This window comes from Aspergillus eucalypticola, assembly GCF_003184535.1.
Source record: "Aspergillus eucalypticola CBS 122712 chromosome Unknown BO83scaffold_1, whole genome shotgun sequence".
NCBI lineage: Eukaryota > Fungi > Ascomycota > Eurotiomycetes > Eurotiales > Aspergillaceae > Aspergillus > Aspergillus eucalypticola.
The window spans coordinates 575,179-590,155 of record NW_020290275.1 but is presented as its reverse complement, the minus strand read 5'-3'; the positions used below and the strand labels follow the sequence as shown (position 1 = coordinate 590,155).

The following is a 14,977-nucleotide window of genomic DNA, read 5'->3' as shown; positions in this document are numbered from 1 at the left end:
TCCCAAAATCGACGCGACCTTCCGTACTTTTCGAACTTCATCGTCACGATTCAGATCGGACAACCACGAAAGTCGAAACATTTCACTTGCCCTTAAACATCCTATCTTCAGCGAATTAAGGAGACATGGGGGGCAAGTCTGCTACCAAGGCCGCTTACTTCGAGAAGCTCAAGGCCCTTCTCGATGAGTACAAGACGGTCTTCATTGTCGGTGTCGACAATGTCAGCTCTCAGCAGATGCACGAGATTCGTCTGAGTCTCCGTGGCGAGGGTGTCGTCCTGATGGGTAAGAACACCATGGTATGTGAATCTTTGAAATCACCAGTGCTTGATTTGCATGCTGATGAATTTTTAGGTTCGCCGTGCCATCAAGGGCTTCGTCAACGACAACCCCGAATACGAGCGTCTGCTCCCCTTCGTCAAGGGTAAGTGAAGTTGCTTCCAGAGTATGCAATGATATCAATTGGCTAACTCCGTTCTCTTACACAGGTAACGTTGGTTTCATCTTCACCAACGGTGACCTCAAGGCCACCAAGGAGAAGATCCTGGCCAACCGTGTCGCTGCTCCCGCTCGTGCCGGTGCCATTGCCCCTGGCGATGTCTGGGTTCCCGCTGGTAACACCGGTATGGAACCCGGTAAGACCTCTTTCTTCCAGGCTCTCGGTGTCCCCACCAAGATTGCTCGTGGTACCATTGAAATTACCACCGACCTCAAGCTCGTTGAGGCTGGAAACAAGGTCGGTCCCTCTGAGGCCACCCTGTTGAACATGCTCAACATCTCTCCCTTCACCTATGGTATGACCATCCAGCAGGTCTACGACCAGGGTCAGTGCTTCAGCTCTGCTGTTCTGGACATTGAGGAGTCTCAGCTCCTCGAGGCCTTCTCCAGCGCCATTAACACCATCACCACCATTTCCCTGGCTGTTAACTACCCCACTCTCCCCGCTGTTATGCACTCCCTGGTCAACAGCTACAAGAAGGTTCTTGCCGTTGCTGTTGAGACCGAGTACAGCTGGCCCGAGATTGAGGAGCTCAAGGACCGTATTGCCAACCCTGACGCTTACGCCTCCGCTGCTCCTGCCGCTGCCGCTGCCCCTGCTGCCGGTGGTGCTCCCGCCGCTGAGGCTCCCAAGGAGGAAGAGGAGGAGTCCGACGAGGACATGGGCTTCGGCCTCTTCGACTAAACGTCTCGTGTCAATGTTTCACGGGATACGACTGCCATGTATTAGATACTTTTCTTGCCGGTCTTGACGATTGGGTAAATGAAAATGATTGTCATGGTCATGAAACAATGATCTTCTCTCATCTAGATAGGGACGTAGTCACGTTCCCTGATCTGATGAACTGAAAAAGGTGAGCTTTCAACAATTCTTTGGTTTTTCTTGCTTCGCATATATGCCCACTCCCCGGTGATATGATGATACATTTTTAACCCAGAGCTACTTGCTTTGACGAACAAAAACAGCAACAACAAACACTCTAATTTTTTGCTGACACCATCTCAATCAATTTGCCATTTTATCACACATTACCTTTAATGGTCCGATAGCTAACAGCTTTCTCAGGTTCACAGATCATATGTAGCCCGGACGTAAGGCCGTCGCGCTGTTCATTACCCCAGAGGCTTGTTCTGTGGTTGTGTACAAGTAGCGGCTAGAAGAGCGTAGTACATGCAGGCTGTTGTTGGCTGTGAAGGATGTCATGGGGCGTGGGAGGAATATTTTCAATACATATAGCATATTACAATGAAACCAACGTCACATCGCTGCATAGTAATTTCAAATTGTGTAACATATTCCAATTGACGTAGATCAAGCAGATGTTCCAGGCTTTCGAACAGTTTGAAGCTTACCTGAGCCACGGAGGACGAGTCGAGTTCCGGCCCGAGGCCGCGAACGGTGGCAGGACTTGCATGTCGCAAGCCCCTCCTCCGCAAGGTCCCCTCCATCACTCCCACATCCCACATCAAAATGCAGCATCAATTCGAGCCATTGAAGAACGACCTCTTGCTGAGGGCAGCTAGGGGTAATTTTGATCTTAAACCAATATATTCGAAGAGATGGGACTGATATCATTGCAGGCGAGAAAGTCCAGCGTCCTCCGATATGGGTCATGCGGCAAGGTACGCCTCTCTCTACAAACTCCTCGTTTTGCACTCTTTCGACACTCGAGAGTAAATTAATTCTCTCTGATAACTGACCATGCTGTGCTTCTTATATAGCTGGCCGTTACCTCCCAGAGTATCATGAAGCCAAGGCTGGCCGCGACTTTTTCGAATGCTGCCGCGACCCCGAAGTCGCATCGACGTTGACGCTCCAGCCCATCGACCGCTACGCCGGACTCATCGATGCCGCGATTATCTTCTCCGATATTCTGGTCATTCCCCAGGCCATGGGAATGCAGGTTGAGATGGTCGACAAGAAGGGTCCCCATTTCCCCGAACCGCTCCAGTCGCCCGATGACGGACAGTACGAGAAAGTGATGCAGAAGGAGGTGGATGTCAAGTCGGAGCTCGACTACGTCTACAAGGCTATTACCCTCACCCGCCACAAGCTGCAGGGTCGTGTGCCGTTGATCGGCTTTTGCGGTGCCCCGTGGACTCTGCTGTGCTACATGGTAGAGGGAGGCGGCACGAAGCTGTTCGTCCAGTCGAAGAAGTGGATCTACAAGTACCCCAAGGAGTCGCAGGCTCTCCTGCAGAAGATCGCTGAGATCTGTGTCGAATACCTGGCGCTTCAGGTTGCTGCTGGTGCTCAGCTGGTACAGGTCTTCGACTCCTGGGCGGGTGAGCTGTCTCCGGCCGCTTTCAAGTCGTTCTCTCTTCCCTACTTGCGTCACATTTCGGCGAACCTGCCTAAGAAGTTGAAGGAGATGGGACTGGAGCCTGTCCCCATGACGGTCTTCGCGAAGGGTGCGTGGTTCGGCCTTGAGGATCTGTGCGAGTCGGGCTACAACGTTGTTGGCTTGGACTGGCTCCATGACCCCGCTGAGGCTAGACGGATTGCCAACGGTCGTGTGACGATCCAGGGTAACGCTGACCCCGGTGTTCTCTATGGAGGTCGCGAGGCTATCACCGAGGCTGTGGAGACTATGGCTCGGGGATTCGAAAAGGGCAAGCAAGGCTGGATCGCCAACTTGGGTCACGGTAAGCAGTTCCAGCAACTGAGCGAATTGCTACAATGCTAATGTTACACAGGTGTGACTCCTTTCGTCAACCCGGATGATCTCAAGTTCTTCTTCGAGGAGATCCACCGTCTGACGGTGTAAATTGGGGCTCAATGCGACCAAAACTAGCTTCCAATTCTTGATTATGTACATGAGAGCCTAGCCAGCAATATCATTGACACCTTCACGAAATTTAAAAGCTCAGACGGAAATGTCCTCGTTCCTGCAAAGACGTCTCACAGTCAGCTTACGTTCCAACAAAAATCTAGACCATTCCGATGAGATGCATGGGAAACTTACCAGAGCTCCGGCTTCTCCTTCATAAACTTCTCCATCAGCTGCTTACACTCTGCGTTGTCCAAAACCACAACCTCCTTCCCGCGGCTCTTAAGGTAGTCCTCACCACCCATGAAGCTCTTGTTCTCGCCCACGACAACGCGCTTAACCTTGTAGAGGATGCAAGCACCGGTGCACATGTCGCACGGCGACAGGGTAGTGTACATAGTAGCGCCCTCGTAGGCCGAAGCGGGCAGACGACCGGAGTTCTCGAGCGCGGACATCTCAGCCTATGACCGTAGAGATTAGAACCAAAAAACCATGCGATGCATGCCGCCTAGAGATAGATAATGGATGGGATCAACGAACATGCAACACCGGACTACCCTTCTGGACGCGCATATTGTGACCGCGGCCTAGGATCTTGCCATCCTTAGAGACCAAACAAGCTCCAATGGGCACACCACCCTCAGCAGCGCCTTGCTTGGCTTCTTCCACAGCAGCGATGAATCCGGCGTCAGACTCCATGATGGGTTGTGTTTGATGTACAATATTTGGAATATGGAATATAGAGCGATTGGAGGGGTAATGGGAGGGAGAGAGATAGATAGAAAAGATGGGGTAGCATCAAGCCGGAGCAAACTCTGTGTGGTTAACTGCCGGACTGACCCGCATCGGGCTGGACGTGCGGAGCTCCATGATAATGAGAGGGGAGATAGTAGGTGCTGTCATTGAGATGGGGGTATGTTGATACATTCGTACTTGATAACAAATTCATTGATTATGTGTGCATGTGATAGACTTTCTTGGGTTATGGTCATGCATAAGGTGCTTTTCGAGGGTGCTTGGGGATCGACATGCATAAGCGCAAACCAGATGCTTGACATCTCATGTCTCGTATATAACTATAACTTAATGTGATATCCGTTGATTGTATATGAGACATCTTATCTAGATCTATAGAGACGGATGGTAATGCCCTTTTTCTTGCAACCATCCATTCACAATCTAATATGTTACAAGATCAGACTAGCAGTGGCTGATAAACTCGGGGTCATCCCGCGCAAACCCCATGCCAGTCATATCTGCTAGTAGTATTCCCTCTTATCGCAGAGATCAATCTCTGAATCTTTGCTCCACCATCATGGCAAGAACCATAGAATTGACTTTATTCCTTGGTGGTCTGGTACCCGGAACAATGAATTGCCTCTACAGCAGAAGAAACCGTAGAGTATACGTACCAGGCATTTGCCAGATAAACCGAAGCCCACTGGCAACTGGCGATCGCGAGGAATACTAATAGTAATCTCCAGGTGGGGAAAATCCCGACAGGCTTTTTCTTCCCCTCCTTCCGCATTGGGCTGATCGCCTCTCCTTATCGATAAGCCGACAATCAGCCACCGCCCGCCACAATCCCGGTGCCTGAGGCAAAAGAAAAGTAAAGAATCTGTGACCTGGAGACAAGGCAGATCCGGGCGGCTACGTCAAAGTTTAATTCTGCAGTTTCTTTTTTCTTTTCTTTTCTTTCTTGGATTTTACCCATTGTATTATATTGGGTACGTATTTTGTACATGTAAGATGGGAAGTGTTAATAGTAAGTGAGTGTGGATGGAGGGATGCCACACAATACACAGCATTTAGTACTTCGTGTATGATTGGACTGTAATACCCAGGCAGACCCTGTCGCATACTACCGACTTGTGGAAAGGACCAGCTTACTTTAGGATCACCCCTCCATGCTGTAGTAGTATCGAATGAGATAGAAAGGAAAGTCCCGGTGATACATACAACTTTTTGGGCAAACAACCAGAAAATGGATGCAACCAACGCTCTCTCCACGGTCACGAACCGGTAATTACCAGGGCGATTGTCAGCGATGGAAAGGCTGCGAAAGCGGTGGAAGGACACAGAATCGCATCGAAGCAGTCGGAAAAAGCGCTCGGGCCATGAAGGCTGCGGGTGACGGGGCTTGTCGAAGCAAAGAGAACAACTCCATTCAGCCTGAGACGTTGTCATCGTGGTCATGACAATTTGTTCAAAAGCATTCGACGATCTCTCCTTTCGTGTTGAGATCTGATCCTTTCAGATTCCCATCTGCCCCCAATCTTCTATTTATTAAACTCCAGCTCCAGCCAGTTGAAGCGCGGTCGCTCATCTTCTCCAGCATTTCTATACTTCCTGGAGTTTCGCCCCATCGTATCTCCGGTATTTAATACACAAATCTCGAAACTCTTGGCGGGACTTCACTGCGCTCGTGCGGCAAATCAAAGGTCGATTGGTGCCTGGTCCTGGTAATCTGATTACACATACGATACCCTCTCACTGTGTCTCAGCCGCCGCCCTGTCGCCGCTTTCTCTCTTCTCTGGCTCTGTCTCCTGGCCTTGATTATCACCCGGACGGACCCTCTCTCTCTCTCTCTCTCTTTCTCCAACTCTTCCTTCTTCCTTCCACCTCTCACTTGTCCCCTCACGCCTTCGAGACTCGTCTCCCCTCGTCTCTTTAACTCCCCCTCCTTCTTTCTCAAGGACTTCTCTACACTCCTTGGTTTCGTGCCCTCTTTGTTTCACCTGTTCCATACCCCGGTGTAAGGTTTTCTAGGATCGGATTGTTCCGTTTCGTCCCTCCGAAAAGTTCTTGATTCTTCTTTATTTTCCCTCGGCTTCTCCTCGTCGCCCAACTTCCCTCTTCCGATTTTTCTTCTAGACACAGATCACAATGGTCAAGGAAACTAAGTTTTACGATATCTTGGGGGTATGTTCTGGGTTTTCGCCAAGTCTGGCTGGTTTTGCACCTCACAGAAACTAACGGTGAGGCGGTTAGGTTCCCCCGACGGCTTCTGAGGCCCAACTGAAGTCTGCCTACAAGAAGGGTGCTCTGAAGTACCACCCTGGTAAGTACGAACTTGAATCGCGAGAGCGGTGCTTTTCACGAAATATCTAGGGGTGTTTATTAACGCGACTTTTTCATAGACAAGAACACAAACAACCCCGAAGCCGCTGAGAAGTTCAAGGAATTGTCTCACGCTTACGAAACCCTCTCCGACCCCCAGAAGCGTAGCCTCTACGACCAGCTCGGTGAGGAGGGTCTTGAGCATGGCGGTGCTGGCGGTGGTATGGGCGCCGAGGACCTTTTCGCTCAGTTCTTCGGCGGCGGCGGTGGTGGTTTCGGCGGCATGTTCGGTGGTGGCATGCGTGACCAGGGCCCCAAGAAGGCTCGTACCATCCATCACGTTCACAAGGTCAACCTCGAGGATATCTACCGCGGTAAGGTCTCGAAGCTGGCCCTTCAGAAGTCCGTCATCTGCCCGGGTTGTGATGGTCGCGGTGGTAAGGAGGGTGCTGTCAAGTCGTGTACCGGCTGCAATGGTTCCGGTATGAAGACCATGATGCGCCAGATGGGTCCCATGATCCAGCGATTCCAGACCGTTTGCCCCGACTGCAATGGCGAGGGTGAGATCATCCGTGAGAAGGACCGCTGCAAGCGCTGTAACGGCAAGAAGACCACCGTGGAGCGCAAGGTTCTCCACGTCCACGTTGACCGTGGTGTGAAGAACGGCCACAAGATTGAGTTCCGCGGCGAGGGTGACCAAATGCCCGGTGTTTTGCCCGGCGACGTCGTTTTCGAGATTGAGCAGAAGCCCCACCCTCGCTTCCAGCGCAAGGACGACGACCTCTTCTACCAGGCCGAGATTGATCTGCTCACTGCTCTTGGCGGTGGTACCATCAACATTGAGCATCTTGATGACCGGTGGTTGACCGTGACCGTCGCTCCGGGCGAGGTCATCACTCCTGGTATGTGCTTCCCCTCTTTAACCTCGACTTCGGCGCATCAGTCTAACGTTCTTTCTGCAGGTGCTATCAAGGTTATCAAGGGCCAGGGTATGCCTTCCTACCGCCACCACGACTTCGGTAACCTCTACATCCAATTCGATGTGAAGTTTCCCGAGAAGGATCAGCTCAAGAACCTCGAGTTGCTCGAGCAGGTCCTGCCTCCTCGCATGGAGCAGTCCCAGCCCCCGCAGGACGCCATGATCGAGGACTTCGAGCTGGAGGACATCGATGGCAGCGAGACTTCTCAGGCTCGCGCACACGGTGCCGCCAACTCCATGGACGAGGATGACGATGATGTTCCTCCTGGCGCTGAGCGTGTGCAGTGCGCATCGCAGTAAACGGGGAGTTTAGATGAGGAGTGATGATGTTGTGCTGGGGCTTGATGAAATTCGCTTATGATACCATGTGAGGGGTTTCGGCCCCGGTACTGCTCGGTTCTGTTATGTTCGTGCGATGACTTATTTCTGCGATGGCGTTTGCACTAAGATTCGGGAGATGAAATGGAGATTTTTTTTCTTTTCGTTGGATGCGTTTTCCACCATCTTCACCACCATCACGCAGTGGTTTCCCATGCTATAATGTTCTCTTTTCCTTTTTCTTTTATTGGGAATGGGGGCCTCTGGGGTTTGATGAGTGGATGAGAGACGATGTTATATGAGTCAGCTTCTTTTCTCCTTGACTCCGGGGAAACATGTCGGAAGGTTGAGCGTTTCTTAGTTTATAGACTACACAGCACGGCTTGGGTATATCATGCTTCTGGGTTCAGACCTCCATGTAGCGGTATAGAGTAATCTTATGGCTATGCCTTCAACCTCTGGAGGTCCAAATAGAGACACCCGATATTCAACAGCAAAGACAACGTCCTACCTCCTTCGCCTTACCTCCCAATTCTCAATCTCAAATACCAGAACAAGAGTAAAAAAAATAGAACAAGGAAAATTACACCCCGACACCCAACACAGTCCGACATAATTTACTTTGTAGTATTTACCCACATATCGAGCTCGGCCCGCAAACACCCCCCCACCCCACCACCACCACCGCACACCCCTCCACAACGAAACCACAAAAACAAAATGTTAAGGGGGAAAAAAAACAAAAAAAAAAAAACAAAAAGAAATGTCCTCAGGGAGGTTCGAACTCCCGGCCTTGGGATATCCAGGAAATTGAGATGTTTCCTAGTCATATTCAAGATGTGATATGAGACCCACGTGATAACCAACTACACCATGAAGACATGTTGTTATGTCAGCGGGGAGGGAAATTGAATTGATATTCCCAAGCCAAGGGTTTGGTGGGATACTAGTTAGTTAGGAACGACAAACTAAAAAAGTAGGCATATGTAGTTTAATCCGGATTATGTAGTGACCATTAGTACACTGCCTTTAATTATTCTAATTTTCATACAATAGTATAAGACAGAGCTACATGAATAAACATAATGGGTAATATAATACAAATCGATGGTCAATACACAGGATATATGCTATTCGCTAAGACGGTTTTGAAATATACATGATATAGTAGTAGTACGAGTATCAATTGCCATCATCACCACCCCGTCCAAACCTGCCTCCAAATCCACCCAGATCCCGACGGAAGAATTTTCCAATGTTCTTCAGATTCTCGTTCAGGTTGCCTGCGGCGGTGGTGCTTTCTCCGCCCTGCGTTTGTGTTTGCCCCAGCGGTCCAGGAGTAGAGGCCGGGCTGGTCAAAGCGCCGGATATGGCGCCACCACCTGGGGTCAGGTTAGTCGTGTTGGCTGAGCTCATTGGCGTCCCGAATCGATCTACACCGTCTTTGGCGGCGGAGATGATGGCGGACCCGAGCATGGTAGGGTCGAAGCGGGTGGAGGCGCCGATGGATGCTGCGGCAGTGCCGAGACCGAGACCCTGCGAGACGGTGCCGGAGGATGGTGTCGCGGAGGCCTGCATGGCGGACAAGATGGGGTTGCTCTGCTGGAGGTTCGCTGCGTAGCGATCAGATGCTCGATGGATTTGGAAGAGTTCTAAGAGGTGGTTTTGTTCCTGGCGACTGCGAATGCCCTTGATGTCGAGGATCTTGCGGAAGTTGGCGTTGTTTTGGTCGGCGATGTGGACCAGGTAGGCCTGGACGAGGGCCTCGGGAGGAGACGGTTGAACTTGGAGAGTCTTGAGGAGGGCTTCGATCTTCGCGAAGCTGGCGTTGACGCGCTTTACAAAACCCGCTGGCGCGGGGCTGGGGAGGAGCGACGAGAGGCCAGTCTTGAGAGTGTAGGCATCCAGGAGCATCTGATATGATCTGTTAGTTCCAATTAACGTTACAATATCAGCTGCGACAGTGAACCTACCTGCTCTGCACCGGTCTCCGCGATCGGCTTGCACTGGAAGACAGTCGCAATGAATACGTTCGATATCAGCTCCACCACATGGTCTGCAAATGCGCGGGCATACTGTTGCTTATGCAGCAGCTGCAACAACTCAGAGCATCTTGTCTGCGCCTTGGACATTAGCTCGCCGACATAGGAGCTTTGGTCGCTTACGCCCTCCAGCCGGTTCCAGGGTGTGTTGCGCATCTCCCGCCAGCAGGGCTCCAGGTCAATCTCGACCTTACGCACTAGTCCTCGAACAGCTGCAGAAGCAATTCCCATGAACGAGTCCGCTTGACTTTGTAGGTCCACCGTCTGTTTGAGATTTTTGTCGAGCCTACCCTTGATCTTTTCCTCTAATTGATTGCAGGTCGTGTAGCAATAGTCCGCGGTGTTGAGGACTAGGATAAGTTCCTCGGTACCTGGTACCTTCGAGGGAGTGTGACCCGTAGGCCTTTCACTGATGTAATAGAGCAGGACCTGTGCATACTGATCGAGATACTTCGCGAATACCTTCGCAAGCTCCGCAAGGCTAGCGCCAGTAGATAGCTTCGCGCATTGCTGCAACGAATGCCGGTAGAACGTAAATAGGTCGGTGGAAGAGGATATAACAATGTGCGAGTCAAATTCTTCATCCGCCGGCTTCGCGGGTTGTTGGCGGTATTTAGGGATAAGCGCAGCCAGCTGCTTGTCCTGGGCCTCAACCCAGACGCTCAGGTAGGGCTCGAACGCCTCTGAGATGGCTTGACCAAAGACTGGTGCCTCACTCGAGGCGAACGTATCCGTCGAAGGCCGAGATGGACTGACAAACCGCCGCTCAAGGGAATGCTCAAAGTCCAGCGTCTCTTGTAGACAGGACAGTAGCAGGTTGACATCAATGGTCTGGCCATTGCGCACCGATCGGGAGAGAATACCCTTGAAGTCCTCCCGCGTACCTTCGCAAAAGACATTCGCCAGAATCTCGTTGACCCTCCAGGAGGCGGGAAAGATGGGCGCATAATCCTCATCGTAGTTCTTCAGGATCCGCCTAAACCAGGCATACCGCCGCGAGATGTTGTCCAGTGAGCCGGCCTCTTCGTTGTTCCTAAAAACCTGGCGATATTCACGTAGCTGGAAGTTGCAATACCAGGTCACCAACCTAGACTTTGCGTGATCACCGAGCGCATCCATGACCAAGCAGCCCTCCGAGAGCACGTGCCTCTTTTGGCCAACTTCCCCTTTCGCGAACGCCAACTCGAAGTCCTCGCAGACTTGCTCCAGAAGCTCCCGTTGTATATCCGCAACGTTCCGACTGAGCAGCGCAATCTGATCGATCGAGCGATACGACTTGAAGTGCGCCATCAACTGTATGACCGCCTGTAGCAGCTGAGCACAGTCGCGGTACTGCCGCGTCCGGCCCAGAGAACGTAGTTGGTCGTAGGCTGTCGTTAGCATCTGCAGTCTCTTCAGGACTGTCATCGACAGCGTGAGGTTCTTCTTCGCATTGTCCAGCTGCTTGATATCCGCCGTCATCTCCGTAATGGCCAGCTCCGTCCTGGACGCGCGGTCGCGCACATCGTCAATCTTCTTGAACAGCTCCGTCAAGTCGGCCTTGGCGGCCTGGATGCGCTCGACACTCTCCGCATTGGAAGTGACCTGGTCTTCGACCAGTGCGCCGATATCGTTGTCGAGCTCATCCTCATATTCGTGGAGGGACTGGGAGACCTGGGACACCGACGACAAGGTAGAGGGATGGGAAAAGATTGAGTTCAAGTGGTCGATCGGATCGTAGTCCGCTGTGAGATTGGATCTATCAGCAAGCTTCCCGATGGGGTAGGTTGTCAATGGCAGCCCTCACCTGCGTCCAAAGGATCGAGGGGGCCCTCCCCGTTGGAGGGCATTTGGCCGGGGGTGGTGGTAGTAGTAGTGGCGGACATTCCATTAGCTCCTGAGCGTCAACGCCAGACACATGCTGCAATGCCAGCTAGGGGGCATCCGCCAATTCAACATGTAAACATAAACCCAGGAGCGAAGGCTACCAAAGGAGTGAAAAGAACCCGAAAACGACAAGCTGTAAGGACCGCGGGGGAGGGTGTTGATGCCGGAGCCGCAGGTCGGGAAGTTGGCGACAACTCAGCCCGGCTCCGTCAATCAGTCAGTCACGGGCAGCTCTGAGTCTTAGCGCTTTGCCCGCGCCGCCGGGCCTCGTCATCGCCTCTGGTCTGTTCGTCGGAAACAGGACAGGCGCATGATAATCCTACGTTTGAAATTTTCTATGAGGGTCAATTCTACAAGCTATTCAGAGAGATAGATGGATAGGTCAAGTGGCATCAACCTGGAAGTCATTGCCCCCAGGATCGATCCTAGGTTTCTGGTTTGATTGAACCACCCCTTGTACCGCAGGTCTCGTCTATATGGACATGAAAATTATCGTGGTCTTTTAGTATACATCGAAGGAAAACTAAAGCAATTGTAACGAGCTCCGAAGCCATTCGCCCAAGCCATGCATCAGCAAATCACAAATAAAGAGACAGTCGACTCCGATCAAACACCACCAGGAACCTCCCGACGAAAGCCGGGGATGCGAAGACCCGACTAAGTCTGGAGGAGAATCGCTCGAGAAGTTGTTCCTCGTTCATTTGGTATATCTTCTTCTTCGGTTCTCTTTTTCATTTTTTCTTTTGATTATTGGCCCTTCCCTCCTTGGTCAAATTACACTGCTGCAGGTAGAAAAGCATCCGGAGGCAGTGTTCCCTGCGCCTGCAAAAACTTATTAGCGCATGGTTGTAAGTGAAGAACACACTCTAGACTCACCTTAAGTTCCTCGAAGTTCTTCAGTGCAGCCTCCATATTCCAGCCGTTTCCAGACAAAGCCATCTCAGAGTACTGAAGGGTCATCCGAGTATTAGAGCTCATCTGAAGTACTAGCTGCTCTTGCTGGACTTGTGTGTCCGCTTTCCCAGGGGCCGGCATGCCGTAGCCTTCGGGGGCACCCGGAATAGCTACTGGTAGTGCTGCAGGTGCCGCGGGCGCTGCGGGTGCAGCCGCAGCTGCTGGAGGTGCTGCTTGGGGAACGGCTGGTGGGACCTCTGGAATCCATGCCTCGTGTCCACCATAGGCTCGCAAGCAGAGAAGATCACTGACGACCCTAATTCCGCCCATACCACCACCAGGCCCGATGATGAATGTTCGATCGAAACTGCGCGTTTCAACCTTGGCCCCGTTTATCTCGTCGAACTTTCCGTGCACCATGATGAGAAGACCACCAACACCCGTGGAGCTCTGTCCAGAAATATCAGGCAGACCTGGGATGGGGTAGCACTCGATAAGCCATTCTTCCGGGTGCGTCGCAATGTCAGGATGTCTTGTCGCCGGAAGACAAGTCCACAACTCGCGTATCTTCTCCGCACCGGTATATACCCTAGACATGCGTGCAGGGAGATGGCTGATCTTGAGAAGGTTTCTGCTTTTCTTAATATACGCATCCCAGGGCGCTGTTTCTGTTTGTTGGGCCCTGGGAGCCGATGTGTTCACATTGAGAGTGAACGTAGTGTGGTTATCGTAGACACTGCTGAGAATGCCGCTTCGGTCGTTGTCGTAGCCCGCGAAGAAAGCCCGGACGAAGTTCTCTGCGATCTGAGAGTCGTCCTGGAAGTGTGGTGGCTGCACTGGAATCGGAGTCTTCTTCTGCGCCGCTATGTCTTCTGCGGTGCGGACTTCGACATTATTCAGGAACCGGAGCTTCGGATACCACTTCAGCATGGTATCCTTGAAAGTAGGGTCGGCGCTAAAAGGAGTGTTTGATAGGTCGAGAAATTCGAGGTTCCGGAATTTCCAGCGCCATCCAATCAAGGACTGCGCATCTTTGAATTCATTGTTGGATAGGTCCAGATTTTTCAGGTCGGGAATTGTCGATGCTAGTGTCGTCACAGCTGTGATGTTGGCAAGCTGGTTATGAGCGAGACTGACACTCTCCACTGCCTCTCGGCGCGCCGTGGCATTGTCAAAATTCAGCTCCCAAACCTTCATCAGTGCCGGGAAAAATTTTGACTCGGTAGAGGTGCTGCCAAAGATTCCCATAGCCAACAGATCCGGATCGGTTCCCAATTTCGAAAGATCGAGTAACTTTGTTTGCTGGGTGTAGCGCTTGCCGAGAATCGTCGTCATTTTCGCCTTGGTCTCCGCAGCAGAGGATGTGCCGCCATTTTGTGCCATAGCAGACAGCATAGGCTGGTCCAACAATCCGCCAGTAGACGGATCATACTTTTCGGTTGTAAGAGGGGCACCTGCAAAACTAAACCCATTGAGCTGAAGCATCCTTTCCAACAACTCTGGCCGAATAGAGACGATAAGAGCGTCGCCTTCAACCCGCGACTAATGAACGTTAGTAAGGCATAAGGGACCTTGCGAGCCGCGCCATTCATCCAAAAGAACAAACGCCAGGAGAGACTAAGAAAGTGCCGATCGTCGTTCTGAACGCACCACCCCTGCAAACGAGAGCACATCGGAGAGGACGAAGCTGATAATTGATGTCGGTGACCGCCAGTTCTGGTGTTGCACATACCTTTGTAATCCTTGCGCGTGTGCCAGCTTTCGAGTCGGGTGGGCTGAGTTTTTTCTCGAGGAAGGCGATGAGGGATTCGAGACCGCCGTCACGGTTGGAAGCTGCTTTGCTTTGCTTCCAGCCACGAACAATAACCTGTTCCAGACCACTTCCCCGTCCTCCTTGTCGGATGTTCGCTTGAGTGTCTGAGTTACTGGAGATGGCCTTTTGGATCGCATCCATGGCTTTGTTCGCTGCCTGCGACCGGCCAGAATCGCCACGACCCTTCTTTCCACGGTTTCGTGCAGAGCCGGCGTCCATCATCAGATCACCTTCTCGATCGACCCGTGTCGCAGCACCCCGCTTGCGAATGCCTCCACGATCCGAACCCCCCGAGCGACCGCGAGAACCTTTCCCGCCCTTCATGTTGACAGAGGCGATAGTTTCCGTAGTATTCTTTCGTATGAGGAGAGAGGGCGAAGGAGGGGATGGTAGACGTTGAGTGTTGTGGAGGCGAAACGAGCGCTGCTCGCCTTTAGTAGTTCGAGATCGGATCTATAGACATACAACGACCGATTCGAAGAGGTTTCGTAGGAAGGAGGAGAAAAATGCGAAGTAGCGAGAGAATCACCCGATGCGATACTTGTGAGAGGTCGAGGACGGTTCAAGTTAAGCAACCGCGAACCTCGATGTGGGGGAGGAGTGTTATGAGAGGGGAGGAAGAGAAGCAAGAAGACGGAGTCAGCGCAGAAAAAGTGACGTTGAACCACCAAAAGCAGTGCCCGCGAAGCTGTGCAGAGTCACGTGTGAGGCCGGGCGCAGGCCCTCCACGTGATT

At 52.0% G+C, this 14,977-nt stretch overlaps 7 protein-coding genes and 1 non-coding gene across 8 annotated transcripts; 3 read left to right on the top strand and 5 right to left on the bottom strand.

The window, feature by feature from the left end:
* Positions 1–42: 42 nt before the first annotated feature.
* Positions 43–1,661, top strand: BO83DRAFT_404653 (60S ribosomal protein uL10). Its single transcript, XM_025533734.1, has 3 exons — positions 43–299; positions 355–424; positions 489–1,661. Exons 1-3 carry the CDS (start codon positions 126–128, stop codon positions 1,181–1,183), a joined length of 939 nt encoding a protein of 312 aa, XP_025393220.1. The 5' UTR covers positions 43–125; the 3' UTR covers positions 1,184–1,661.
* Positions 1,662–1,931: 270 nt separating this feature from the next.
* BO83DRAFT_328416 (uroporphyrinogen decarboxylase HEM12) lies at positions 1,932–3,386 on the top strand. Its single transcript, XM_025528160.1, has 4 exons — positions 1,932–2,024; positions 2,080–2,121; positions 2,221–3,144; positions 3,196–3,386. The coding sequence occupies exons 1-4, from the start codon at positions 1,970–1,972 to the stop codon at positions 3,264–3,266; spliced, it is 1,092 nt and encodes a 363-aa protein (XP_025393219.1). The 5' UTR covers positions 1,932–1,969; the 3' UTR covers positions 3,267–3,386.
* Positions 3,277–4,182, bottom strand: BO83DRAFT_328415 (cytosine deaminase). Its single transcript, XM_025528159.1, has 3 exons — positions 3,810–4,182; positions 3,465–3,730; positions 3,277–3,387 (listed from the first exon to the last, which is right to left on the bottom strand). Exons 1-3 carry the CDS (start codon positions 3,966–3,968, stop codon positions 3,366–3,368), a joined length of 447 nt encoding a protein of 148 aa, XP_025393218.1. The 5' UTR covers positions 3,969–4,182; the 3' UTR covers positions 3,277–3,365.
* Positions 4,183–4,863: 681 nt separating this feature from the next.
* Positions 4,864–5,811, bottom strand: BO83DRAFT_4345 (uncharacterized protein). Its single transcript, XM_025535799.1, has one exon. It carries the CDS (start codon positions 5,463–5,465, stop codon positions 4,932–4,934), a length of 534 nt encoding a protein of 177 aa, XP_025393217.1. The 5' UTR covers positions 5,466–5,811; the 3' UTR covers positions 4,864–4,931.
* Positions 5,812–6,156: 345 nt separating this feature from the next.
* On the top strand, positions 6,157–7,609 carry BO83DRAFT_394714 (type I HSP40 co-chaperone YDJ1; the record flags this gene model as incomplete). Its single annotated transcript, XM_025533029.1, has 4 exons — positions 6,157–6,192; positions 6,262–6,331; positions 6,411–7,232; positions 7,293–7,609. The coding sequence occupies 4 exons, from the start codon at positions 6,157–6,159 to the stop codon at positions 7,607–7,609; spliced, it is 1,245 nt and encodes a 414-aa protein (XP_025393216.1).
* Positions 7,610–8,391: 782 nt separating this feature from the next.
* BO83DRAFT_t3 lies at positions 8,392–8,508 on the bottom strand. The gene has a single exon. It is a non-coding gene; the product is annotated as a tRNA-Met (tRNA).
* A 237-nt stretch (positions 8,509–8,745) lies between these two features.
* BO83DRAFT_433248 (putative GARP complex subunit Vps53) lies at positions 8,746–11,696 on the bottom strand. The gene is made up of 3 exons (XM_025535668.1): positions 11,456–11,696; positions 9,601–11,393; positions 8,746–9,541 (listed from the first exon to the last, which is right to left on the bottom strand). Exons 1-3 carry the CDS (start codon positions 11,532–11,534, stop codon positions 8,810–8,812), a joined length of 2,604 nt encoding a protein of 867 aa, XP_025393215.1. The 5' UTR covers positions 11,535–11,696; the 3' UTR covers positions 8,746–8,809.
* A 222-nt stretch (positions 11,697–11,918) lies between these two features.
* On the bottom strand, positions 11,919–14,566 carry BO83DRAFT_328407 (mRNA export factor mexA; the record flags this gene model as incomplete). Its single annotated transcript, XM_025528158.1, has 3 exons — positions 11,919–12,357; positions 12,412–13,971; positions 14,048–14,566. The coding sequence occupies 3 exons, from the start codon at positions 14,564–14,566 to the stop codon at positions 12,310–12,312; spliced, it is 2,127 nt and encodes a 708-aa protein (XP_025393214.1). The 3' UTR covers positions 11,919–12,309.
* Positions 14,567–14,977: the final 411 nt, after the last annotated feature.